This window comes from Cylas formicarius, unplaced genomic scaffold, assembly GCF_029955315.1.
Source record: "Cylas formicarius isolate icCylForm1 unplaced genomic scaffold, icCylForm1.1 PGA_scaffold_5__7_contigs__length_24384050, whole genome shotgun sequence".
In the NCBI taxonomy this organism is placed as follows: domain Eukaryota; kingdom Metazoa; phylum Arthropoda; class Insecta; order Coleoptera; family Brentidae; genus Cylas; species Cylas formicarius.
Window position 1 is genome coordinate 1,714,448 of NW_026844341.1, and position 27,536 is coordinate 1,741,983.

At 33.1% G+C, this 27,536-nt stretch overlaps 1 protein-coding gene across 4 annotated transcripts in view; it reads right to left on the reverse strand.

Moving 5' to 3' along the window:
- LOC132702599 (uncharacterized) overlaps positions 1-27,536 on the reverse strand; it is a 165,294-nt gene that overhangs the window by 102,495 nt on the left and 35,263 nt on the right. For all 4 annotated transcript variants that reach the window (XM_060671346.1, XM_060671349.1, XM_060671347.1 and 1 more), the window contains exons 2-3: positions 14,859-15,032; positions 2,481-2,784 (exon numbers count right to left, since the gene is read on the reverse strand). In XM_060671346.1, the coding sequence (XP_060527329.1) occupies positions 2,481-2,784; positions 14,859-15,032 (478 nt within the window). The remainder of the gene's footprint in view (positions 1-2,480; positions 2,785-14,858; positions 15,033-27,536) is intronic.

Below are 27,536 nucleotides of genomic sequence, written 5' to 3' on the forward strand. Positions count from 1 at the left end.
AAAATGGAAGCGACTTTGTCATTATGGATCGAAGATCGCAACCAAAAAGGGACCCTTGAGTGGCCTAATGGTCCCGGAGAAGGCGAAGCGTCTGTACAGATGGAAGATTTCAAGTATCGAAAGGCTGGTTCAATAAATTTAAAGTGAAACAATCATTGCATAACATTAAAATTGTTGGAGGAGCAGCATCTGCAGACATTGCTGCAGCAGAAAGATATCCAGATGAATTTGCAAACATAGTAGCTGATGCAGGATACAAACCTGAGCAAGTATTTACTGCAAACCCAACCGCACCGTTTTGGAAGAGATTGCCAAACAAAACATTCATTTCTAAAAGCGAAAAGTCTGCTCCTGTCTTTAAGGCAGCAAAAGATAGAGTTAACTTATTTAAACTTAAACTTATTTAAAAAAAAAAAAACAGAATTTAGACGGCTTTTAAGCCTTTAAGCTCCAAGTCACATATACAATATATAGGAAGATGCGCAGTGGGCGATTAGCTTAACCCGTTGAATAGAATAATAAACAGCTGTGTCAGCATTTTCATTTGTCATTTTTATGGAAAATTATATCAGTAGAATATATTTCTACAAGGGGCTTATTGGAATTCAAATTGAGACCCGCATTCAATCTGCCATTGAATGGCTGGTGAGGAGGCAAATGAGTTAGCTTATGGTAGATTGGAAAACCTGGCGGGTTTTATATGTCATAAATTAAAAGATCCTTCATTGGAAGGTCATTTTCAGGGATTGACCATTTAAGCGAAGGTGGTTTTTCCAAAGCTTCTCCAACATTTACAAGCAGTATTGAAAAGCTAAACATAGTATTTGTTGAAATTAGTGGCAAAGGTACAATGCTATGTCCCGAGAAGGCAAAACGCCTTTCACACCTAGGGTGTTCTTTAGAATGAAAGATCTTAGTAAATAAATGAGTGAAACCAAAACAAGAAAAAGGCAATTGACTAAAATTTTATCTTATTTTTGATTGTTCTGTGCTTTAGTCTTAAGTATTTTGTAAAATTAAACGGTTCAAACTTTTAGGGTCGACAAACATCTGGGTTTTTGGATACTTCCTTTAGATTTTTGTGTTTCTCTTAAGTAACATCTTTTTTTTCTTAATAATATTAATAATTAATTAACATACATTAACTTTAAGATAGAGGACCCATATTATAAGTATAGGAATAAGTAAGCCATTAATTGTACTTCGAAACATGCTTGAATTGTTTGTAAGTGTTAGGCGAAAGTCAGCGGGATACTCTTAGAGATCTCAACTTACACTTAGAGGTTTTTCACCAAAATATCTGCCTTTAATGAGTAATAATCAGCCGGCCAATTACAATTGTTTGTCTTTTTTTATATTGTAATATTTACAATATATATGTAATATGTGTTCTTCATTCTTCTGTGTTTATTTGCTCATTTCATTTTTTTTTTGTTTTTTGTATCTATTTATATCAATTTTTGTTATTAACTACAATAAGATTAAATTAGCTCGGATTTTACAGTTTTAACACTTCCTTTGTTGATTATGCTAAACACAGTGAATTATATATTTCAACAAAAAGAGCATTTATTATTATTATTATTATTATTATTAATTTATTTATTTATCATATTATAAAACAATTGTTAATATTTACCTCTACCTATCTAAATATATTATAAATTAACGACCAAAGCTCACATATTCTGCACAAATAATAAAATGTAGTCTTAAAACATCAATAAATTTATTTTTCAAAGATTTTCTATCCATCATATTCATACAATCCTCAAAATCGAATTTAAATACACCGCAATTCTTCGTTTAAACGCCTGGGTACTACACAACGAGTGACGTCATGCGCAGCCTGAACTCACAATCGTTCATGGGAGCATCGGACCATGTTTAATTAGACGAATCTTCAAAATCAAACTAAACATAAAAGAATCATTGGAAGAACTGAAGCCACATACATTGAAGTCATGCTGCAAAAAACTGGGACCTGCTCTGACTGCGGACAATGACGAAGAATCTGTGCAAGTGACATTTAGGAATTACTTGAATCGCAAGATGAAGATTTATTTGGAAACGATTAGGAGGAAATATTAAATTCACGGCCCATTGAAGAAGAGGCTTCAACAAGCATATTTAATTTGAAAAATCTTAGTGAAGGTTTAAGAATGGCAAATGAGCTTTGCGATTTATTTATGACCATTATTTTTGTTTTTAATTTTATTTTGTCACCTAGTAACGCATCACCTATAATCCCATATAAATTACGAACTTCCACTATCTTGCATTTTTATATTTTACTTTTCATCAACCTTTAAGTTTACGAACATTTCTTGCAAAAATGCATTGTTGAAAACGGCAACGTTGCACGGACCAAAATATTTTACTTTATTTGAGAAGCGTCGAAAATCTAAGTACCTGTCAACGTCGAACCTACCATCGCCCTGTAAAATATGTCGTACTCGTACTTCTTATAAACTCCTTACCTCGGAACATCGATTCGGATGCTTTTAAAAAACTCCGCGTCGTAATCGGGACTGAAATCGTCGCGAGAAAATTCCTTCCTCTGGCTGACGGTGATTTCCAGCGAGTCGAACGAAAACTGCGAAAATATACTGGGCGACGACGAATTCTCCTGGCATTGTTTCTCCAGCGTTTCGAACTGCAGCAAACTGCTCGATCTACTCAGCGAAGTTTCGTCGTCGTCGACTGGTAGACTAAGATACAGATCCTGTTTGCGTCGTTTGGCCGGACAGGCCAGTTCCCGGTCCGAGTCGCAGTCTAAATCTTCTGCAAAATGCAAAACGCGCTGATTTCCGACCCCGAATTCGCTACTTTATGGGCGTGGGCTTATTTGTTTCCGCACCATAACATTGTATCCAAAGGAAATCAAGTAAGTCTTAACAACGGTGAAGCCAATATCAAAATCACATTCAAAACGGACACTCATTAAAATAACTTTTAAAACTATAAAAAAGAATTTATGGAAAGGTTTTAATTAATTAATGATATATAATTTGTAGGCATTTAATGTCTGTTTCTAACCGATGCGCAGTAATAAAAACGTTCATAGGCATGGGTAGAAACTTAATCCATAAAATTATATAATTATATATATTGCAATAACTCATCTTTATCAATGAGCGAAAAAGTAAATGCTTGAAATGATTGGAATTATGCTCTGTTTTTAAAATTATAAATCGTTATCGAATTGTAAGCTCAATGGTGTTCCATAGGCTATTGCCATTAAGATGATTGTCAAGGGTCCCGAGGGTGACAGGTAGGTGGAGAGACAGTTGACCTACCTGTGCCTTAGCATTTAAAATTAGAATTATAATTACATTCCACCCTATTTAAAGATTCCTGTCAAAGCAAATTTTGCATTTCGCTACTCTCTCGCATTAAAAAATCAAATATAGGAAACTGTATTTAAGTTATTACACGAAAGATATGCAATCAAATGAAACGTGCCAAAAAAAGTCCGGGAAGGCCACGATACAAAATATATAATTCGGAAAATGAAAAATCTTGAAAGATATGAGTTTTTTCTTGTTGGCGAAAAAAAAATTTTTTTTAAACTGATTATGTGTATTAATGAAACTCATGTGCTCATATTGCTAGTGCTTGTCAGACTTCAATAGAATTAAAAGCTGGCCCAAGGGTACGATGAGGAAAAAGAAGAAGACTAATAGTTCTAATTTCTAAAAAGACAGTTTAATTGACATTTGAATCATCTTCCGATTAAGTGATTGAAGAAGATCGATAGGTATCATTCACGACGGCCGTATAGAAGAAAAAAAACCATTTCGCCTTGCCCAAAACAAGAGATTTTCGATTGGCTTGAGATATTTGAATTAGAAAAAACATGATAAAGAAAGAAATATTAGCCAGAAGAAAAAAAAAGTGTTTTCTTGGTGGGTAGTTCATCGAAGTGTTGAGGAAGAATGTGACCTTTATTATATTAATCTCTTATAATTCATATATTATGAATGTTGTTACAGGCTTTATTCCATGATTGTGATTTATTCTATTTTTTTCAAACTGTTTCAATAATATCCCGAAGATCGAAACCAGTATGTTACAACAGTCAGCAAAGTAAGGCGTAGATTCGTCGAATGGTCCCAAAACGAGATTGCCGTTGTTCCCGATTTTCATAAGCGAATTTTGTTTAACGATGAAGCGCACTTCTGGTTGAATGGCTACGTCAACAAACAAAACTGCCGCATTTGGAGCGAAGCTAATCCTCAAGTGTATGTCGAAACACCGTTACATCCAGAAGAACTGGACTCATTGGTCCGTACTTCTGCAAAAACGATGATGGCCAGAACGTTACAGTCAATGGTGATCGGTATAGAGCTACGATTACTAACTTTTTCATTCCTGAATTGAATAACCATGATGTCCAGGAGATGTGGTTTCAACAAGACGGCGCAACATGTCACACAGCCCGTGCCAAAATGGATTTATTAAAAGACACGTTCGGTGACCACCTAATTTCACGTTTTGGACCTATGAATTGGCCTCCAAGATCTTGTGATTTAACACCGCTAGACTACTTTCTGTGGGGCTATGTAAAGTCATTGGTCTATACGGATAAGCCACAAACGTTTGACCATTTGGAAGACAACATTCGCCGTGTTATTGCCGATATACGGCCACAAATGTTGGAAAAAGTCATCGAAAATCGGACGTCCAGATTGGACTATATCCGCGCCAGCCGTGGCAGTCATATGCCAGAAATCATATTTAAAATGTAATGCCACAAGATTATCTTTCGGATAAATAAAATTAATGTCAATCGAATAATCCATCTTTGTTTTATTGCAACTTAAAGTTCTATACATCGAAAAAAAAAACCTTATAAATGACGTTTTTACTTCCAGGCTCCTGTGTTGCATATGCAGACGGTACTATAAGACTACTCAGAACAAATTGTGCCTTAGCAAACAGAAGATTGATTGATAATTTCAAGCAATGCCAAACTGTAGAAAGGTAAATCAGTTAAGGTGTTGCAGAGGATTCAAGTAGATGACGCATGTAACAAATTCTCTAGCAATATATTTTTTTGAGCCACAGGATTATGCCTTTGCCTTGCATTTTCGTTTATTTCGCCTAATTTGAAATGCATCTTAAAAATATACACTTACCATTCAAGAGTAAAAATCATTCAATCACTCTTATAATTTTAGGAAAGATTTAATCACTATCCCGCTGCATAGGATGTCAAAGTTTGTTGCTAATTCTTTGAATTAGACACTGTACATTAGACTGCCGATATCTGTTAAAATCCTCTTTAACAAAAAAAAATAAATGATCAATGAAAGAACATCTGCTTGCTTATTGCTTCGAATCAGTTCAGGAATACCTTGAAAGCAATTTTGTTTTCGACAAAAATAATTAAGCGGTAGCCACGTTTTTCTTTTTTTGTTGTGCTATTATTTATTTTAATATTTCTGTATTCACATATGTATGTGTTTCTACTTAATTGTTTTATATTATATTATTTTGACTGGCTATAATGTACCTTGGACAAAAATGGTCAATAGTTATTTTTTTATTCATTTATTTTTATGTTCATTGTATGGATATTGTATGCATTGGAAAATGTTCTATCAATCAAGTTCTCAGAATTTAATGGATAACTTAGTTATACTGGATTTATTTTACATTGTCCTGACAATAATACATAGCCTGGGATATTTACGATTTACTAAACCTTAACTTAAAAAAGTTCCCGGTAAATAAAGTTCTATTCTATTCTATTCTTAGCTTTCTTAGAGTTTTTTTTTTCTCACATATTATGAACTCATTAAGCCTTTTGATACAATGTTATTGGTTGTGCATGCATCATAACCATATAGCTATTAGATAGTCTAGCTAACCTGAAATTTTCACGGCTCTTTCTATACTCTTTTTTTTTTAATTTAATGAAATCTGGGCATGTTTTGATATCAACCGAAAACTCCCAAATTGTTGAACGTCGAAAGGTGTTATTACTTAGTTTGAAATAACATTGATTGACAACGAGATTTGAAATGACCACGAACTCAATGGCCCTTGTTTTTTTGATGGTTTTAAAAGTTACTGAAGTGTAGGCATAGGCAAAGCCGCTGTCTACCTAGAAGCCATATGCTTATAACGAATCAACTATTTTCAACATTTGCGGTGTCACATAAAAAAAAACAATTTCAGTAGTCTAAACAATCATGGCAGTGCGAAACAGCTGCTGTGGCTATGACTCTAAATTTTATTGCAGACATTGTTAAAAAAGCAAACACCTTTATTGTATATGCCAAAACACTCGGGAAGCTGGAAAACTGTTCTTTTCTAATGTGTAATATATAGAGGATTATATAGAATATATAGAATCTCTCCGTAATCGCAAACAAGTATTAGCTAATAACTAGAATGTTTTTTATTCATTTGCCAATATAAAGAGGTATGGTTATGGAGGTATAAGTTTTGCTACATGCGTTATGCATGCAATTTGATGAAAAATTCGAAAATGGATTAAAAAAAAGGTGTTCTATTTAAAAAAAAAAGGAGCTCGTTATCGAAAAAATTATGACGGAGATGTGAAATGCAATACCTGATTTTTAAATCAATTTATTCTATATTTTAGCTGTTCACAAAGATACATATATAATAGCTTTTCTATGGCGCTTCTCGATATCCACTCAGGTCATTTCTTGTAACAGTTTCTTGCTAACATCTTTGTCTGTATATCATGTTTCTAGCTTCTTGGTGGTCTTCCTTTTTTCTTTCTTTCTGGGAGAAACCAATTCCAATTTTACTTTCAATATTTATTCCCTTCCATTCCATTCTCTGGACGTGGCCATACCAACTGAGCATTTTAGTTCGGATGGTATTCAATCATACCAATTTGCTCGATAGTTGAAGTTCTATTACTTCTTCTCCAGTAATCTGAAGCAAACAAATCGTTTATTGTTTCGTTTTGTAAACCCCTAGGTTTCTGATCCATAACTGTATATTGACTCAAAGATTGACTTGTCATTTTGTGTCTTACGTAATTCCGTCACTTCGAGGCAGTGAGTTATGTTATTTTATAACTCTTTTTCCTTGCTCTATTTTACTGGAGATATCTTCGTTGCTATTTTCGTTTTTTTAGTTTGTTTAGTTTTAATAGCGTCACTGGTGGCCGTGTCATGGTTTCTCCACCTCACTCTAATCTTTGTTTTCTTGGAATTAATAACTAGAGCATAGTCTTCGAGTTGGTTTTTTTAAATACGTTTGGATATCTTTACTTGTTTTCGGTTATTGATTATTATCACGTTTCTAATAAAATTAGACTTCATAACTAGATGATTATGAATCACAGAGCAGAGGTTAACAAAGGGTGAGATAGATGAGAGAAAAATTAAAATCAAACGAGATCCTCTGAAGTTACCTGACATAGAAATTGGTGTTGTGAATTTATGAACACACGGATGTATTAAACTAAAATAACTTTATTAATAATGAATACACTTATTTTAAATTAACACTCTCTCATGTTAGGTTAGGTTCTATTCTACACCGTTTCCTCTTCTCTTTTTACAGTGGATTAATGACAAGTAATCACAACACTCCTCCTCGATTTGAACTTTTACAAATGTTTGGATAAATGAAAATCGTGATTACAAGAATAAACAATTGCAGTGTTATACAATATTACACTTATCTCAAAGTTTTACAAATAAATCCTTGCTTAAAGGTTATGTTAACATATCTGCTAAATTTTCCTCAGTTGGTACATATTCAACAGATATTTCCTTGTGTAATACTAAATCTTTTAAATAATGATTCTTTATATCTATGTGTTTAGCCCTTTTTGAATTCTCATTACTTTTTGACATTAATATTGAACTTCTGTTATCACAAAAAAGCAGTGTGGGAATATTAAGCTTAAAATCATTTAACACCCCTTTAAGATTCATTAGGTCTTGAGCACAAGCAGCCGCTGCAACATACTCCGCTTCGGCGGTAGAAAGAGCAACGCATCCTTGTTTCTTTGAAAACCAGCCTACAGAGTTGTTACCAAGTAAAATTAGGCAACCACTTACACTCCTCCGATCATGTTTATCTGATGCCCAATCTGTCATTACTTGATTCATTTTTCACAAAAGTTAATCCTTTAAATTTAGTAGTATTTAAATAATGTAATATTCTTTTTCCTGCGTTCCAAGTATCATTTGTTGGCTTGTCCAGAAATCTACTTAAATATGAAACAGAAAATGTTATATCAGGTCGTGTAGTTGTTGACTAGTACATCAGTCCTCCGATCAATTGCCTATTTTCATTATATTGAAATCCTTTTTCCATAGGTGTAGATTTTCCACTACATTCTTTCATGTTAAAATTTTCCAATAGTTTTTCAATAAATTTTGTTTGCTTTCTTTCTAGTTTACCTTGATCTTCCTTTCTGTTTATTGTCATCCCTAAGAAATTCTTGACTTCTCCCATATCTTTTGCTTGAAAATGTTTCTTTAGTAAAAATACTGTTTCTTCAATGTTTTCATTCTTTCCCACTACTAACACGTCATCTACATATAATAATATCCAGTTATTTTTATCACAGTACAAGCAGCAATCATGTCTTGATCTCTGAAAATTGTTTTCAACAGCAAAATTATTAAAAGTTTCATTCCAAACTTTTGGAGACTCTCTGAGACCATATAAAGCTCGATTTAATCTTAAAACTGTTGATTTTGTTTGAAGACCTTCAGGTGGATATACATAAACCTCAGTTTCTAATTTTCCATTTAAGAAAGCTGTAGGAATATCTAACTATTTTATTCTCCAATCTTTCTGTAATGCTATGGAGAATAAAACTCTTGTTGTTGCTATACGTGCTGCATGAGAGTAAACTGGTTCATAAAGATGCTTCTCCTTAATTTGGAAACCTCTAGCCACTATTCTAGCCTTTTTTGTGCCATCTTCTTTTGTTCGAAATACCCATTTTGTCTGTATCAGTGTTTTACCTTCTGGTAATTGCACTTCAGTCCAGGCTTGCATTTTTTCATGCGAGTGTAATTCCTTTTTTATAGCTTCCTTCCATTCAACTGTTTTTATCGCCTTATCGTAATTCTTTGGATCATTCTGTGTTGTTAGCAAACAATATGCTGAGTAAATTTCATACTCACTAAGATGTTTTGGTGTCTTTATCTTTCTTCCATGTCTTGATGTCTCACTTTTTGTTACATTTCTGTCTTTATCATCTAAACTTTCTGACTCTATTCCATCATTATCATCTTCTGATTCATTTATTCTACCTACTTCATTTTCGTCTGTTTCTGTCCCTTTATTGTTATTTTCTTCATCTATTATTTTTTGTCTTTGACTTCTTCTATTAACTGATTGTAATTTGTCTGATTTTCATCAAATGTAACATCTCTTGAATATATAATCTCATTCTTCTCAAAATCCCAAAGCCTGTATCCATTTAAATCATATCCAGTCATGATACACAATTTTGCACGTTTCTCTAATTTATTTGCTTTTGGTAAAACAACTGACCATACCTTACTTCCGAAAACTCTTAATTTTGATAAATTGTTATATTGATACCATCTTGTCGAGGGAGGAACACCACCATTTGCTTTTGCGGGTGACCGATTTAACTCGTATGCTGAACATAAGATTGCCTCTCCCCATAACTCTTTGGGTAAATTTGTTTCAGCAAATTTAGTTCTTACTTTATCTAACAAAGTTCGATTCATACGCTCAGACTTACCGTTATGTTGCGGGCTATATGGCAGCGTATACTCAATCTCAATACCTTTATTTTTGCAATACTGTTTGAAATAATTTAAAGAAAATTCACCACAATTATCACATCTAATTTTTTGTGTTTTTTGACCCTGTTGTGTTTTTATTAGCTTAATAAAATCAATAACGTTTTGAGCAGCCTCATCTTTAGATTTTAACAATTTGACTACCAAAAAATGTGAATGGTCATCAAGTAAAACCTGAAAGTACCTATGACCTTCTAAAGATGGAGTTGCCACTGGCCCTGCAATATCTGTATGAATAAGTTGACCAATCCGAGTAGTTTTTCTAGTACATTGATAAAAAGTTTTTCTAGTACTTTTACCTTCAACACAATTACTACAAATTTCATCACTATAAGGTAAACTTAACTGTTTTAGACCATAACGATTTAAATGTCCTAGTCTCTTATGCCAAATATTTCCTACATTATCATTTATTACTTTATAGCGATTTTCAGATTTTAAATTTATAACAATCAAAAATAAATTATTAAAACTTTCACAATAAAATGTAACATTGTTTTGTATTATTTTTGCATGTTTTCTACCTGTTTTATCAGTTTCAAATATTATTTTAAAACCTTTTGTTAATAATTTTGACACAGAAATTAAGGTATGCGACATACCATTAACGATTAGAGCTTCTAATTTTATTTCTTTACCTTGGCAAATACCACTCAGTGTTCCCTTTTTCTCTGCAACCAACGTCTCCCCACTCTTGACCGTACCTATTTTTATTTCTGTCTTTAAATCTTGTATATCTGTCATATAGTCTTGCAGTTCACTTGTCAGTAAATATTCAGTAGCTCCAGAGTCCAAAATAAAACTGTTTAGGTTGTCATTCAAGCTCACACTATTTAATGCAATAAATGCAACTTGTTTATCACTTTCTTTTACTTCGTTTGCCTGCTCACTTGTGTTTGCATTCGCACTATACTTACGATTACCTCGACGTGAACCTCTGTAATTTGTAGCAAATCTACCTCTATCTCTATGCCTGTTCTGTAAACACTCAAAAAATTTGTGACCTTGTTTGCCACATTTATAACACACATATTGACTTGCTTTGAATGTAACTTCATTATCATTTCTACTATTATTCCCATTTTTTGATTTCCTTTTTAATTCTTCGTCCAACAATCTTGATTTGACAAAATCCATTGTTACATCTGTGTTTAATGTTTCAATCGCCGTTATTACAGGATCATAGTCCTCATTAAGAGACAAAAGTAAGTGGCACACCTTATCCGATTCTTCGATTTTAGACCCAATACTTTCTAATTCTCGTATTACAGAGTCAAATTTCAAAAAATGATCCTCTAATTTTTCGTTCCTTTTACATTTTATTGTTAGCAACTTCTTCTTTAAAGTCAACTTCGAAAATACACTTTTCCTTTGAAATACATCTTCTAATGCTTTTAACATATGCTTCGCTGTAGTTGAATCTATAATTATATCAAGGTGTTTGTCACTTACACATTGCACTATAATTGATTTTGCCTTTGCATCCCTAATTTTAAAATCTGTCTTCTCTTTTTCCTCAGCAAAATTTGATACTTCTTTCTCCAAGGTATCTTCAATCTGTTTCTCCTCCAGAAATGCTTTAACTCTAAACCTCCAGTTATTATAATTCTGTGCATTTAATTGTGGAAATACCACCGACGACGTATTCATTTTGCCGTTACAAGTTTAATACACGTGTCCAAAAAAAAACTTTTTCTTTTTTTTCAAATTTTCACTATCTACCTTCCGCCAGCCAACGTCTTGCGTGGTTCTGGGCCCATAACCTGTTGTGAATTTATGAACACACGGATGTATTAAACTAAAATAACTTTATTAATAATGAATACACTTATTTTAAATTAACACTCTCTCATGTTAGGTCAGGTTCTATTCTACACCGTTTAATCTTCTATTTTTACAGTGGATTAATGACAAGTAATCACAACAATTGGAAAATAAAAAACATTCAAGGTCTGTTGTTACACTAACTAAAACTTAGTAAATTGTGAAGTAAAAGAAGAAGAACCTATTTCGGAAGTAAAATTTGCGTTGTATGGTTTATGTTGATGTTGATGCACAAAAAATAGTTCGTTTGAAACTTATGGATTGATCCGAGTGTTTCTTTCGAAGGTTTTTTGCCTCAGTGAAGCTGAATTCGTTAGGCGATTGGTATGGCAATCCGAACAATAGATCAGTTAAATTACTAGGTGTATATTAGAATGCCAGCTTATAAATAAAGGTTAGGAAATGCAACGTCCAGAACGAATGATTGTTAAGCGTCAGTCAGCACTTAAAAGCAACTTACGCCTATTTGAACCTAGGTATCTCGCTCTGAGAGGTATTGTCCGCACGGAAAACACTGAACGTGTGTGTTTGCGTTCCTAAAAAACGGCGAGGTCGATGCCAAGTTTATAGCCGAATTATTTGTTACTTAAAATACAACGCTATTAAAGCAAAAATAAAACCTCCGCCGGTTCGATTTCAAATGAATAAAATCTTTTGTCGATACTGAACAATTTTGACTGGAGGCAACACCGTGGAATAGTATAGTCTATTTCTACGACCAAATTTAAGGGTCGTTCGTATGCGTTTATAATTAAAACTATATGAATTGGGCAAAACTTCCTAATGGGGTATCAAAAATCTTATTATGGGCTGCTAATCTATATTGAAAACAGTAATAACAATATTAGTATAAATACGATTACATCGTCGTCAGTTAATAAAAGTTGTGTGGTAAAAGATGCTGATGACTTTGCATGAAATACTAACTTCAGCGTTCCTATTACCTCCGACGCTCACACAGGAATAGTATAAATATATGTGACACTTCCTTTATTTATTTATTTAAAAATAAAAAGTCCAGTAAGATCAGTAAGGTTCGAGATTTTTTTTTATTTTCTTTTCTTTCTTTCTATTTCTATTTTAAAAAGAGGCGCCATAGACAGAATTTAGATTTTCTTCCTTTAGTACGTAAAAAAGTACTGAGAGATATGAGTTCTGGCTGCCAAAGGCATAACGGTATTATTTTTTTACTTGAAAACGATAAAAGTGTTTGTTGGCAAAGAAAAAGCTTGAAGCAGTACTGCATAAAGCAGAATATTTTATATCTTGATGTAGGGCTAAAAATCTGACCAGATAATAGAGAAAAAAAAACAGCAATATTGATAGATAGAGAAAAAGATTATGAAAGCGAAGAGGGTTTATTAATATTGGAGTTTTCTCGAAAGGGAGATTATCGCAGGGACATGAATGCCGATTTCCGAAAACTACTAAAAGATTTTTCGGCCGACGCAGTAATGGTTATGCATAATGAAATCTATCATAGAAGAAATGCATAGAAAAATGACCAATAAAGCATGATCCACTGGCCTTACTAGCAAAGATATTGGTTTTGAGGGAAACATCATAAACGAAAACGTGAATTTACACAAATATCGCTTTTTGGAATATGCCGTAAAATATATAGCAGTGTCGTTACTCACTAATCGGTGTGCATTAAATCCAATGGAACTCATATGAGCACAAGTGAAAGGATTCATGGCAAAATGAAACCTGACGTTTAAAATGAAAGATGTAATGCCTTTTTAGGATACTTATAGCTATTACATCTTTCCATACTTTTTGCTAGTATGATATGTCATGTTTTTCTAAATTGTTTACAGAATAAACTAAACCTAAGAAAATTAATCTAGGTCTATTTCCAAAACAAAACGTGTCAATTTTTTCCAAAAACGAGTTTTTGATTCAAAGTTTTTGAATATATAATATAGGTAACTTGGATAAATGTTAATATTTTTGCCTTTTCAATATTCTTTTTTATTAACATATTATTTTGTTTAATTTTTGGTTATTAAAAAAAAGGACAAATCTACATGTTAACGTAAGTATTATATTATATTTATATATTATATATTATTATTATAAAAAACCGAATGTTGCATATTAACTCCAACCCTTATTGTTTACGAAATAAAACAAATGCCAAAAAATAAACCTAATAAACCTAATTGTACAAAAATGGTTTTTTGCTTGAAAGTTTCTTAATAATAAGCTAAGCAAACAATTTGAAAAAAATGTAATAATTTTGTCTATTGAATATTTCCTATTATTTTGCAATTAAGTATTTTTAAAAAATTTTGTTATTAAAAATAAAAAAAGTTACAAATATGGCTGATTCTGTTTTAACTGTGACTAATTAATAAGCTAATAATAAAAATTTTGTATTAATTAGATGATCACGAACATACTTCATCATATTTTTTATATAATATAATTTAGTTATTCAGAGAGAACCTGTCAAATCCATTTTTTTTTGTCGCAATTAGTGATTTAAACGAATTACTAAGGTTAAGGTTTTAAGTTAACACTAAATTCCGGTTCAACAACTTTTGTCTTTAAAATTTAACAAAGTTTTGAATTTGAATTTATATGACTCGAGCGCCATCTACCTTGAGAGCTATGAAACGTATAGTGAATCAAGTTGAAAGTATGACATATGAGTACTGTTTACAAACATGAAGGTAATGAAATAGTGCAATGAGAAAATTTGAAACATGTTCTTGACGCGTTGAAGTTGTAGTAAAATCCTTTCAGGCTTTTTTACCTTCCCATACCTTCAAAGTATCAACATGTTGCGGTAATTTTAGTCAATTTTTGCAAATACAGTTTATTTGCAATTGATTTCCTTTGGTCAATTCGAATTAAATAACGCTGATTATAATGTGAAAACGAAAAAAAAAAACACAACCAAAATGAGTGAGAAAGCTCTAGGCAGCGGTGCCAAAGTCTGAAAAAATCACGTTCAACTTACTTTCTCGAAATAGCCAGAGTTCGCTAGAAAAACATTTCTTTTGGGATAAAAAGGAATACATTTGTTTAACGGGTCGCGTATAAATACAACCATAAAAAATTCATGCGACATATGGGCGTTCAAATTGATCATAGCGGAGTGACGTAGGCAACATATTATACACATTAACCGGTTTAAATCGCTAAATTGACTCCCCGATTAAATCGCTAATGTTCTACAAATGGCGATGGACGGAATTACTTTCTAATAATGGACGACGAGTTGGGTATTGTTTATACCTGTTTGTTCGATGCGGATAACGGAACCAGAGTCGGAGTCGGTGGCGAACCACCCCGTAGGTGAATTTCTAGATTCCACGTCACTGTCCGATTTGAGGTCGTCCGACGTCTCCTCTTGTATCGTTTCGAGGTACATGTAGTGACCAGCCGTCGTGTGCAGAAAGTATTCGGCATCTGGAAATAAGAAAAAAACGATTAATTTGTAATAATCGTAGGAGAACTTTAGTTAATACTGAAAAATGGAGACAGCGAGTAGAAAAAATATCGTCTAAATTTAAAAACTTGCTAGAAAAAGAAGTTAATGGTAATAATGTTGTGATCCAGAAAGCAAACAAAAATCATGTTTTTCACTAGATGTAGTAGGCAACCCACAATTCTTATATCTATTGAGCGTTGATCCAAGGAAAAGCATATAGCTGCGGGACATAGGGAAATAACAAAAAATTATTTCGCTATGCTACTAGATATATAGAGGCTTCACCAATAGCATACATTTTCAAACGGCTCCGACCCAATCAGAACGAAGAATATTAATTTGAATTGAAGCGCGCTTCGTTTGAGATCGGGCATAACCGTTCCCTTTAGGCAATCTCAATTTTTTGATTTGGCACGGGTACCGACATCGACAGGATCCATTGGATATTTGTTTATATTTAAATATAAAAATAAAAAAAACATTTATTGCTATCAGCACGAAAAATTACAGTAGATATACATAAGTGTCAGTAAATTAGGAAAACATGGAAGCCAGATACTGTTAAAGCCTCATTTAAAAATAAAACTCATTGTTCCAGATAGCAAAGAATAAGCCTGATATAGTAAGTAAATAAACAATAAATATCCAAGAAGAAAGGAGAAGGGAAAAGGTAGCAATAAAAGGAGAAGAAAAAAGTTGAACAAAAATGATCAAATATTGCAAGACACTAACTGTTGACGTTGGAGAAGACTAAATTTGAATTTAGCTAAATGCACGGTAGGCACCACCGACACCAGACCAGTCCAGAGGGTTAACTAGTTAACTAGTTAACTAGTGAAGCAACTCCTCTCCTTTCTGTGTTGGGGTACAGTCAACAATATCCTATTACGCAAGTTAAGCCCATGGACGTTAGCTCGAAAGGATATGTTATTAAACAGATAGCGAGGTGACTTATTTGAATCTATTACTATTACTTGAATCTATTATGTATATTGAGCCAACCAGCAGTCCTGGACAAAATTTGAAATTCTTTGAATTCCATAAATCAACCACATGAGTTTCGAAGTTTTGGAATTGGTCTTTTATCGACTGCGTCAAGGCAAGAGCTGCAAACATTAGAACAGTGGTGCAGCTGAAACAACACAATAGAGTTGCAAAGCGGCCTCTTATCCTCTTCTCGTAAGTAGTATCTATAAATATAAATTAGTTTTAAGCTTTTTAAAGTTTTCCAGTGCTGACGGAAACGAAGTTTAAAATCCAAGATTAAACCCAGGCTTTTACTGTAATCATACAATTGGCGAGAAATATCATTAATTTTGAACTAGAACATCGTTTCCAAAAATTACAGCAGTTGATTTAGTAGGATTAAATTTGTGTAGATGACAAGTACAAATGTTAGTGAAGTTATTTAAATCAGAATGTATATGTTCATGGCTTTGTTGAATGTCACTGTCATTGAGAACTGTGTATAGTTGGGTATCGCGAGCATAAAGATGCCAATTAAGGTAATTTAGAGACATGCGAAACTGAGAAATATGAACAGTAAACAAAAGAGGACCCAAGATGCTGCCCTGAGGCACTCCTGAAGAAACGGTAACCCGTAGTGAACATATGTCCTGTATTATAACCCTCTGTGTCCCATTACAGTTGGTCAAAAAAGTATCTGTACACATCGTATTTTTTCAGTTTTCTTTTAGTTTCTTCTATTACTTACATTTAATGAGAAATTTATTTCAAGTAAGTATTGGCAATCTCATTAAGAGTAATAAAAATAAAATAAAAATCACTTGAAACACTTTATTCAAAAGATAAAAAATAAAGGCAGTTTTGGAAGCAAGATAAATTGAAAAGTTTCTTAGTCTAATATTTTGTACAATTGCCAGTTGCTTAAATAATGGCATTAAGTCTTTTTGGAAGACTTAAAACAAGCTTTCTTCTAACTTCTGGCGATATGTTTTCCCACTCTTCTCTTATCCTATTTTTGAGGTCTTCTTTACTCGTAACTTGATGTTTTTTCACTCGTCGCTCTAATTCTTCCTACAGGTGCTCTATGGGGTTAACATCCGCTGATTGTGGTAGTGTATGAAGTTGTTGGCGGACATTATGGATCATCCAGTGACGTACAAGCGTAGCAGTGTGTTTAGGGTCGTTATCCTGTATAAGTAACGCCCCTCAAGGTTAACCTTTTCAACATTTCGATTTAAATTATTCATTCAAATTATTTATTCATTATTTGTTCAAATAGCGATGTTGGTCCATGATTCCGTCAATAAAAGCTAAATTGCCTGTCCCATTAGCTGACATGCACCCCCACAATAAAACATTACCTCCTCCATGCTTCACCGTAATCAACGCGGTCGTTATAACCTGCTCGATGCAAGAAGTTTCTAATCGTTTGAGGGCTATCAATTTTTGAGAACTCTTCCCTGATTTCCTCTGCAAGTTTTGGAGTGCTTGTTTTAGAATTAATTATAATTTTTTTCATAACAGAAGACTCTTCCCATGCAGTTAACTTCCTGGGAAAACCAGAGCGTGCCGCACTTTATAAGATCCGGTGGATTACATACATACTGTACAGTTGAATGTGATTTTTTAATTATTTTTTCTACTCCCGTCTGCAAAATACCTAATTACCCACCGATCTAGCATGCGGGAAGCGTCACTTTACCACGTCAGTTTCGTTTCCCACGAATCCGGGCCACTTCGGACATTTCCGGGATTTTACCGCACGGGTTTGGGAGCAATCGGATGTTTTCGGAGATATTTCCCACACTTTGAATTTTGACGTTTGTCAATTCTGACGGTCATGTCAGTGAATGTATTCGTGTTATTTTTTGCGAAAATGTACCTAAAAACTAATGGTCGTAGAAAAAATATATTATATATTAAAAATTCGCTCCGCTGCGCTACGCTTGTGTCAAATAAACTCGTGAGTCAAATGCCGTTTACCGCACTTGTTGCATAATATACTATTAAAAATATCCAAAAAGGTTTTTTTCTCTTTCCATAAATCTACTATGATTTTTCAAAGCGCAATTGAAATTTGGCAATTTTTAGAGCTCATTTTGTTTTTACTTCAAAACCACTTACTTAAAAGTGGCGTTAAAAATAAACAAATATAACTTATTTGTTTAAGTTGATTTGATTTAAGCAAATTTAATACGAGCTGACTTGAGATAAAATATTGACAATTAACGGTTCTACCTGCAGTTCTGAATAGTGATTTATTAAAGTGTATGGAGACTTATTTGACCGACTGTAGATACAAATAGTTTTAAGTGGTTTTGCGCATTATTATTTAAATCAATGAATTGCAAAATAGCACACAAAATCGTCCGTTACATTGGCGAGAGCACTCTCCCGACCCAAAATCCTCATTGTTTCTCTGGTAGTATTCTGTTTGCTCCTGAGTTTTTTAAAATTATTATTCCAAGTCGATTGTCAGCAGCGTCTTATTTAGTTATTAAAGCATTTTGTTAATGACGGAACTGGAGTAAAAACAAAAAACTCTCATCCCAAACGATACTTCTTTTCCATTTCATATAGAAGAAATCTACTTTGTACTTTAGGAATTTTGAAGAGTTTTCAGCATGGCAGGCACTGGAGAGAGCTTTGCTGGCTGTGTTACCCTTACATTGCTGTTCTGTCCAGCTTATGACCTCCTCACTCACATTCAATGGACTGTTTATTTTTATAATTTATTTATTTTACTTTTGCACTATTGCACACAAACAGAGCGCAAAAAACATCCCTTCGTCATTTGACACTTGCCTTAGAGGAAGAAAATTCCAATATGGTGAAGAAAAAAAAGAATATAGGTGTAATATGTGTAAATAAATTATAAATATTAGTTGTTATATTGTATTACTAATTTTTAGGATTTGTCAGCGCAGCTAAAATGCACAGCGTGAATACTAGAGCTAGTATTCATTCATGGAACATATGCTTCGTAAATTATAGTTAACACTTCAGCCCAGGAAAAATATTTTTTCAAAACGTAATTTTTAATATACAGAATACCTATTTCATTTTTTTTTAGGATCAGTTAGTGAAGAATTGAAATTGAAACTCATGTCTCTTATCAACTCACTCACTTATCAACCAAGGAGAATACCAAAAGCCGAACAGGAGACAATTTTTAAAAAATTAACTGCAGGAGCTTCTAACCAAAGTAAAAACCAATTTACGAAAAATTGATTGAATTGACCAGGCCTCATATAGAAACCATTGCATTTGAGGAAAAACACTAATGCCGATAATACAGCCAACATCGAAAAATATTGAGAAAGGCACTCGATATATGCACACCATTTGAAAAGTTCACTGATAGTTTTAGGTTTCGTTGTTTCGGCATTTTTTGACAGTACAATCCCAAAATATGCCCAGATTCAGTTAGAATTGCAGTGAAAGCAAAAACGAGTTATGCGTTTAGAACGCCGTTCCGAAATATTTTTTTTAAATTTACCTTTATCCATTACATTAATAACAAAACAAAGATAGCACACTCTTAGTTTCTTATTCATCTTTGTGGTGGTAAAGATACAAAATATCAAAATTGCGTTAATCCCAATGTTTTTATCGTCAATTGTTAAATAATACCGAATGGTTAACGTCTCTTTAAATCTGTAAATATTTGTCAGCTGTTAAAACCAGTTCCACGTGTGAATGTTCTCACGATTGTTTACAAAATTTATAACTCTCTGCTGTGTTCAGACATCGACAATATCTGAATGTCGATACAAGCATTATCTCAGATATACCCAAGAGTTTCGTATTGCGACGAAATTACTTATGGGAATTAGGGGATATTTCCGTAATTTGCAACAGCAGCAACACTTTTATTACGCACCATTAAAGTTTTCAAAATTGTTCCTTACTTTTAGGAAATTCACTATACAAGCTGTGGGTTTTTCTCATTTCTATGATTCTTCTATCACACTGGACCCTGAAAATCAACTTTTTTTTCATAATTATTAGTCTCAGTGACCCAATTTTTATTGTAAAAATGCTTTGTCTATAGATCTTTCTAACTGATTGGTTAACTATTTAAACTTCCCTTTGTTCTGTGTTGTCACAGCAAATTTTTCTAGTGTAATATGTCGTTTTCAGTTTTCTCCTTTTGCCGTAGCTTATTTTGCTTATTAATAAGTCGTCTTAGTTGGGCCATTATAATTACACAACTGATCATAAATCAAAACCCAAACAAATCCTCACATTTGAACCTAATGTATCCGAGCTCTCACACATGAGAACCCAAACGCCCAAAATTTCACAAATTTTCAGACAAGGTCAAAGCATCACTACAACTAAAGTCCGAATCATATGGGGGCACTTTTTTTAAATTTTAATCCTTGGGATTCTTTAAATGTCAATATCACTTTACGAAAGCTTTGAATGATTTGCCTGTCCAAATTTAAAGTTTTTACAAAAAACATTTAAACAATCGGATTATTTTGGAAATATCGCCAAATTTTATTTTAAAAAAGTCGTCTCTTGTTTAGTTTTCTGTGTCAATTTTCCAAAAATCTGATAAGCTTGTTTTTTTTTTCTCAATTTTTTTTCACCGAATTGAGAAACACAAATCAAAGTACTTAGATAAATTATGATTGACCTGTAAAACTTAGTGGTCTTAGTCCTATTGCAAAGGCGTAGTATTGTACTTATGATGATTGTCAGAGCCCCGAGAGTGACATGGATTTTCAGCGAGGCATGACACCATTTCCCAATGAGGGACGTCGAAGCCCTCTTGCAGGAGTTAATAAACGCAGTGGATTGTGACAAATAAAGTAAATGCGCCAAACATGTGATTAAAATAAAAGAAAGAATGGGTGATCAATGTGATTGATCCTTGTCATTGCAAATTTACATTGTATTACTCTTTCGCATTAAGAAACAAAATATAGAATGAAAAGGGTTTTTAAATTTATCCAGTGGAATTTCAAAGAAAAAGTTCAAATGCACCATCCACATCAGTTGATGCAAAATTAATATAATTTTAATTTTAAGAGCAAAAAATAAATCAATTTTTTTTCTTGTTTTTCACGTTCATTCTCGGAATTGTGATACAATCAACTAATAATGTTGATGCAAAATTAATATGAGCAAATAATTAATCAATTTTTTTTTTGCTTTTCACTTCCGTTCTCGGAATTGTGATACAATCAACTAATAAAGAAAATAAGGGAGCTGCTTTAAATAAAGGCAAGAAATACCAGAACTTAATGAAAGGAGGTTCATAAATTGGACCAAGGCACCACTATATGCTTATTTGTGAAAACTTGGGAAAAAAAGCAACAGCAACTCAAAAAGTGGATCTATTTGTCTGTCACCTACAGAGAAAAATAACCAACTGAAGTGAAATATTTTTTGCGGCTTTGCGAGCTCTCATTGTGATATCGAGACCGGGTCGATACGAAATCGATATCGATACTCTGGGCCGGCCGTTATAGTGACACGGCAGTTGACGATTTTCTAATGGTACCCGCTTTGCTTTGTGTTAACTTTCAATTGAATCAAGTTTAGGTAGGAAAACACGAACGCGAAACTGTTGAGTAATCGCGGGAATTCTTGATTGTCTCCGTTTCTACGGCAAAGCGGTACAATTATTATTATTGCGCAACTAGGTAGCTTTGCTTTTGCCTTAGGATGTGAAATTGTCATTTGTTGTTCACCGCAAATTGGCGACTTTTTCTAATGCACTTGAAATTCAACAACTTGTGTCCGAGGGAGGCTAAAGAATAAACGAAAGGATCGTTTGGACCTTGGTATCTTTTTACGTAAGCAAATATATCGGTGCTCTTGTTGTTATCAATGTCACGAACTTATTGTCCATCTCTTAATGGTTTGGCTGTAGCAACGTATAGAAAAGCAGTACCCCAGTTTTTCCATTTTAGATAAGGTCGCCAAATTTATAGCCTATTTATGGATGACATCTACGCCATAAGGTGAGAGGTGTATTGGAGGAACCTACTTCACACAGATAAACAAAAATAATAAAAGGTCATATAAAATGTGGAACAAATTCGTTAAAAATCAGAAAATTGCTCGCACACTTCATTATAATTACAACATAATAAAATTAAAAACAAAAAACAGTACAATTCTGATTATCCACATCGCGACTTTCCGAAATAAACTATTAGAAAACACGTCTGGGATTCATCTATACTGCTGGGTTAGCCGACCGAGTCTGTTATTATCGCAAAAAGAGTAGTTTTTTTGGAAATATTTTACAAACTGCAAGAACAACTTAAAGCGGTTCAATGGTGATAATGGTGAATTGCTTAAAAACATAGCAAAGGAAAATCGCGCAAAACTTGAAAAATGTTCTGCAAGTGATGGATGGTTAGACCGATGAAAAAAAGACACGGTATACGTCAACTGAAAGTTTTTGGGGAAAAGTTGCCTGTCAACGTATCTGCCGCAAACAAAATTGCAGAGAATATTAGAAAGCTTATGATTTACAACCAGACCAGACCTACAATTGTGACGAAACCGGCTTGATCTACAAAATTTTGCCCTCAAGTACGGAAGTTAAAGCACCTGTTTACAAACGCAATAAAGAATTTGTCACTGTTCTTGCGGTTTTTGTAAATTGTGGTAAATTGTTTTTTTGAAAATTTCGTACCAAAAGTAGAGTTTTTTTTATAAAAAAGTACGGATACCCCAGAACATGTGTTTTGCTACTAGACAATGTTCCTACTCAGCCAAGTGCGGAGCAACTTCAAATTGGAGAAATAAAAGAAATGTTTTTTCTCCTGCTATAACTACTCTCATTCCGCCCATGGTTAAGCGTGTGCTGGAAAATTTAAAATGTAATTACAGGCGTTTGCTTTAGGAGAAGTAGATGATGGTGCCGATCTGATTGAATGTCTGAAGAAAATAAACTTGAAAAATGTTGGCCAAAATTAAGTCAACAAGAGAGACATTTCACAGATGCAGAGTCCGACCATGATGAATTCATCAAAATATCAGGATGTGAAAATGTTACGGAAACAGAAATTTATGAATGGTTAAACAGTGATAGTGTATAAGATGAAATGAGTGGCCATGAAATATTTAAAAGTGTTTGCAAAAATGCTATTAAAATAAACAGTATCATATTCAGAAGGACTAGAGGCTTTGAAGAAAGAGTTGACTTATGCAGAATATCAAGAAAATGCAACTGCCGCACATGTTCTTTTTGTCAAACGTAGGAGAGATTTTGCGGCCAAAAACAGAAGTAGCTTCAAACGAGTGACCGTTAAAAATTACCTTATTTTTAAGACAGTTAATTAAAAATGGGATATATTTTCTTTTATGAATGTATGAATGTACATAATACTATGTTAAAAAAATGGAGCAATAAAAATTAAATAAATTATTTGTTCTACGTTTTTTAAAATAAATACAGAAATTCAAATAAAATATTTCATAAATGTCTTTAAGTCGATCAAAAAAAAAACGGATGTACCGATATTTCGATTATTGGAAATCACTTTCTTTCGGATAATCAGAACTGTACTGTATATAGGGTGGGTGAAAAAGCGGATGCCGCTGTAAAAGCTACTTCAGAAGATACACGATGGGAATTATTCCCACCATGTAATAAAATGTTTAATCTTATGTTTTCATTGTTTTTTGAACGACCTGGCCCTAGACGATCTTTTATATGCCCCGTGTTTCTTTATGTAAATGCACTATGCTTATGCTTTCTCTCAATTTTATTCACTCTGGATTGTTGCGTTAAACAAATTACAAAGTTCTTCTTGAGTTCTCGTTTTGTCTCCATATCCAATAAAAATTTAAATTTCAATTCTCTGGGTTTCTCTTCGAAGAGCCAGCCATATTCATTTTGAAATTTTCTGTTACTATATCCAATAACGTGCTCTAGCGGGTATAAAGCTTAGCTTTTAAAAACATATATATTTATGCTACGTTGACTAGATGGACTTTAGAGAAAAATTACGTTTAAAATTTAAGATGGCCGCAAATTTCTACGACAAACAGTTTTCAAGATACAGCACGAGATTCTTTTCTGAACACCTAGTACCATGCTTCTACTCAGTGTTGGGCAAACTTTGATTTTTATTCATGATTATCATGATTTTTTTTTTCATTTTAATTGATTTTCTTTTAATTTCTCGTTTTTTTTTGTAGCAATTACAAAATATTTTAAAGCCACTATAAACAAAATAGTACAATAATAGTACACACGAAATATTCGTCAGAACGCGCTTTTTGCAAGAAACTTACCTATAACCCTCTTCAAGGAATATCCGAATACGATACTTAGTGAGTTGAGGAATTCTAATAATAATATCGCCTTCATTTAGTTCTCAGAACGACGCGACGGCGACGTAACGCACAATATAAATAAATAAATATAAATCTCATACAATTTTTAAAATTATTTCGGTCAATTGACCAGTCAACTGACCGGTCAATTGACACAAAAAAAATTGGACCGAGCAGTTCCACAACCCTAGTACTCGGTTTTCGAAGAACAAATAAAATTTTCCTTCTAACGTTAAAATACGGACCACAATTCAACGCAATTGGGGACAGTCATTGAGGATTGTGAATTTTTTGATGTAATAATTTGTAGAGAAACACAACGATTGAAACTTTTCTTTGTGCTTCCACCGTAGCATATTCAAATTCAATTAAGGAAGTCTGATAACTGATAAGATAAAAAAAAATATTTTGCATTTTTTCCAACTGGTTTTGGTGTACTGCATAATAGGCCGACCAAACTATTCCAGTGTACTCAAGTATACTTTCGAACAAATGCATTGTAGAGCAGTGTTGGGCAAACTTTGAATTTTATTTAAAAAAAAAATCTGATTTTAATTGTCCTTTTTTTATATTTCACAAAAATATGTATTTCTCGTTTTTTTTTGTAGCGATTACAAAATATTTTAAAGGCACTATAAACAATATAGTACAATATACACACTTAATATTCGTCAAAACGCGCTTTTTGCAAGAAATTTTCTGTCGCGACCTGTTTTTTTTTTCCTGATCTATAAATTGTTTTGTTTAGTTGGTGGTTTGTCAAAGGAGTGGAACTAGTGGAAAATAGAGCATTAGGCGAAAATATTTAAATGGCTGGAAGAAAAGAAAATAGCATATGGCAGTTTTACATTAAAACAACAGATCCATATAAATCTGGATGTAGAGCGATTTGTAAAATATGCAAAAAATAAATTCAAAGAATAGTTCAAAGACTTAAAGCACATTATGTTTATGATAATAAGCAGCAAGAAATGAATACAGGTAGGTAAATAATATTTTGTTTTATTATTATTTATATCATTTTTATTTAACACTCCATCTCGTAAAAGAAGTATAGTATTCACAAGAACGTTTTCAAAAGAATTAAGACATATATTATTTTAAAAATGTCCATGTCCTGTTTGTCTTTTCTTGCCAAAATTTGAATTCATGCATATTTTATTTATGTTAATGTTTATAATTGTTAGATACTTACTTATTTTTATTTTTTACGACAGATAAAAAAAGTATTTCGTATTCATTTATCTTAGGAAAAAATTTGCACGATTTTCAGCGTATTTAAAAAAAGTTAAAGAATATAAATTTAATAAAATCCAATACGCCATTTACTAATTTTTTAAGGGAAAATTGTATATAATGTTTTTTTTTTCCTTTTAAGCACTCGAATGTCGCTTGGCAGTTTTGTAGCTCTTGCTACTACATCATCTGCCTCGAGTTCCAGGACACTAATGTGCAAATATGGCCCTCCTGAGAAAAACTTTGGAGGAGAAGACGGACTCAAAAGTTATAACTTATGGCTGCTCTCCACATATTTTGAATTTTCTATGTAAATACCAGAAGTCAGCGAACATGTAGTCCAATGATGTGATGTGCGAGAATAGCCTTACTGATTGTTTAAAGATGTACTTCACTTAGAGGGATACATTATTAAAAATTTGTGAGGAAAACAAAAACCAAATTGATTAGATCATTTACCAAAAGGGTCAAATATTGGGCTTAAACATACTGCACATGAATATTTTAAAACCAATTAGTTGCCCTTGATATTTTGCTATCTCAGATGCTGTAGAGCAGTGGAAAAATTTACAATTTATCTTCGAGAATGTTGTAGAATCACCTTTATCAAAAATACAAAAAACCCAGGATCGATATAAGCAGGTACTCAGGCCATATCATTTTATAGCCTATATGTGGAGCCCACAAATTAAAAAATATGAGTTAACACCCGAAGAAAAGGATCTGGCTTTAGAAACAATTAATAATTTATTATATGGAAACACTGGACTTTTGCCATTAGTAATAAAGCTGCCCATTAAAAAAAAAACATACGTTTTCGGATGAAATAAAAAAAAACGTAAATGGAACGAACGCACTTTCAGCACATATGGTTTTGTAGACTCAAATATAAGGAAGAGGATGGGGATAGAAAAAGGGAGAAATTTTTTGTTCAAACGATACAACGAAAATGCAGAAGCATAAAGTGTATTATTTGCTTTATTTTTTAAAAAAGTTGTCTTTTACTTTTTATTTGTGGTAATATTTTCACGTTGTAGTTTTTGTGCTGGTCTCAATAAAAAAAGATTTTAAAAAATAGAAGTTCGATTTAAATCATGATTTTAATCGTGATTTTAATTACTTGCTTAAAATCAGCCCAACTCTGGCTTCGATATACCAGAATTTCCTACATGTTCTCAACTTCGCTTCTTATTGCGTATTCCGCAGCTTTCTGATACCAGCTATTGCCATCTCAATACGAGGGTCAACCAAGAATCTTAAGGTTTTAGCCGCTATACTCTTCCAAATCATTTTTTTTTTCATTCAAAAGCGTATGGTAATGTATAACGCAGTCCCAGTAGTCATCAATAACTGTATTTTGTTTGTGGTTCAATGACCTATTCTGAAAGCCGACCACTACCTGTTTCATCTAGTACATTTTTATTATTCCTTTTTCGTGACTAAAGGCAATAAAAACGCACGCAACGACTTCTGTTCGTTTCCAGTTTTTAAACAAATTCAATGTTCTCGTTTATTTATATCTAAGCTTATTAAATTTTGGTTGGCCGCACTCATTTGTTCGGTCAAAGAAATAAGTGACATTTAAGTGACCTCGACTTCATAGTGGATCCGTGCAAGACGGGCAAATTAAATTTATAAAAAACCCCAAAGTCATCACAAAGCCATAAAAATTAGTAGCAACCTTACTTCGGTTTCATGAAAGTAGGTTAAAAATTAGGTCAAAGTCTGGATTAAGTCGCGCAACGTCATTAACCATAGAATCAAACACACATTAAAATATTAAAGTTTGTATAGTGCCTCTCAAAGTATATCGTGTTGCCTTTTGACGAACGTAGCTCAATAAACTTTTAACGGCTTTGTTTCCTATCGTTGTTGGGTAAAGTCATCAATAAATTATAACTTATTCATACTTGAGTGACAAGGCAGAGATGGACCAGGCATTTGCTGAGTGTTGACCGTGTCGACTAATA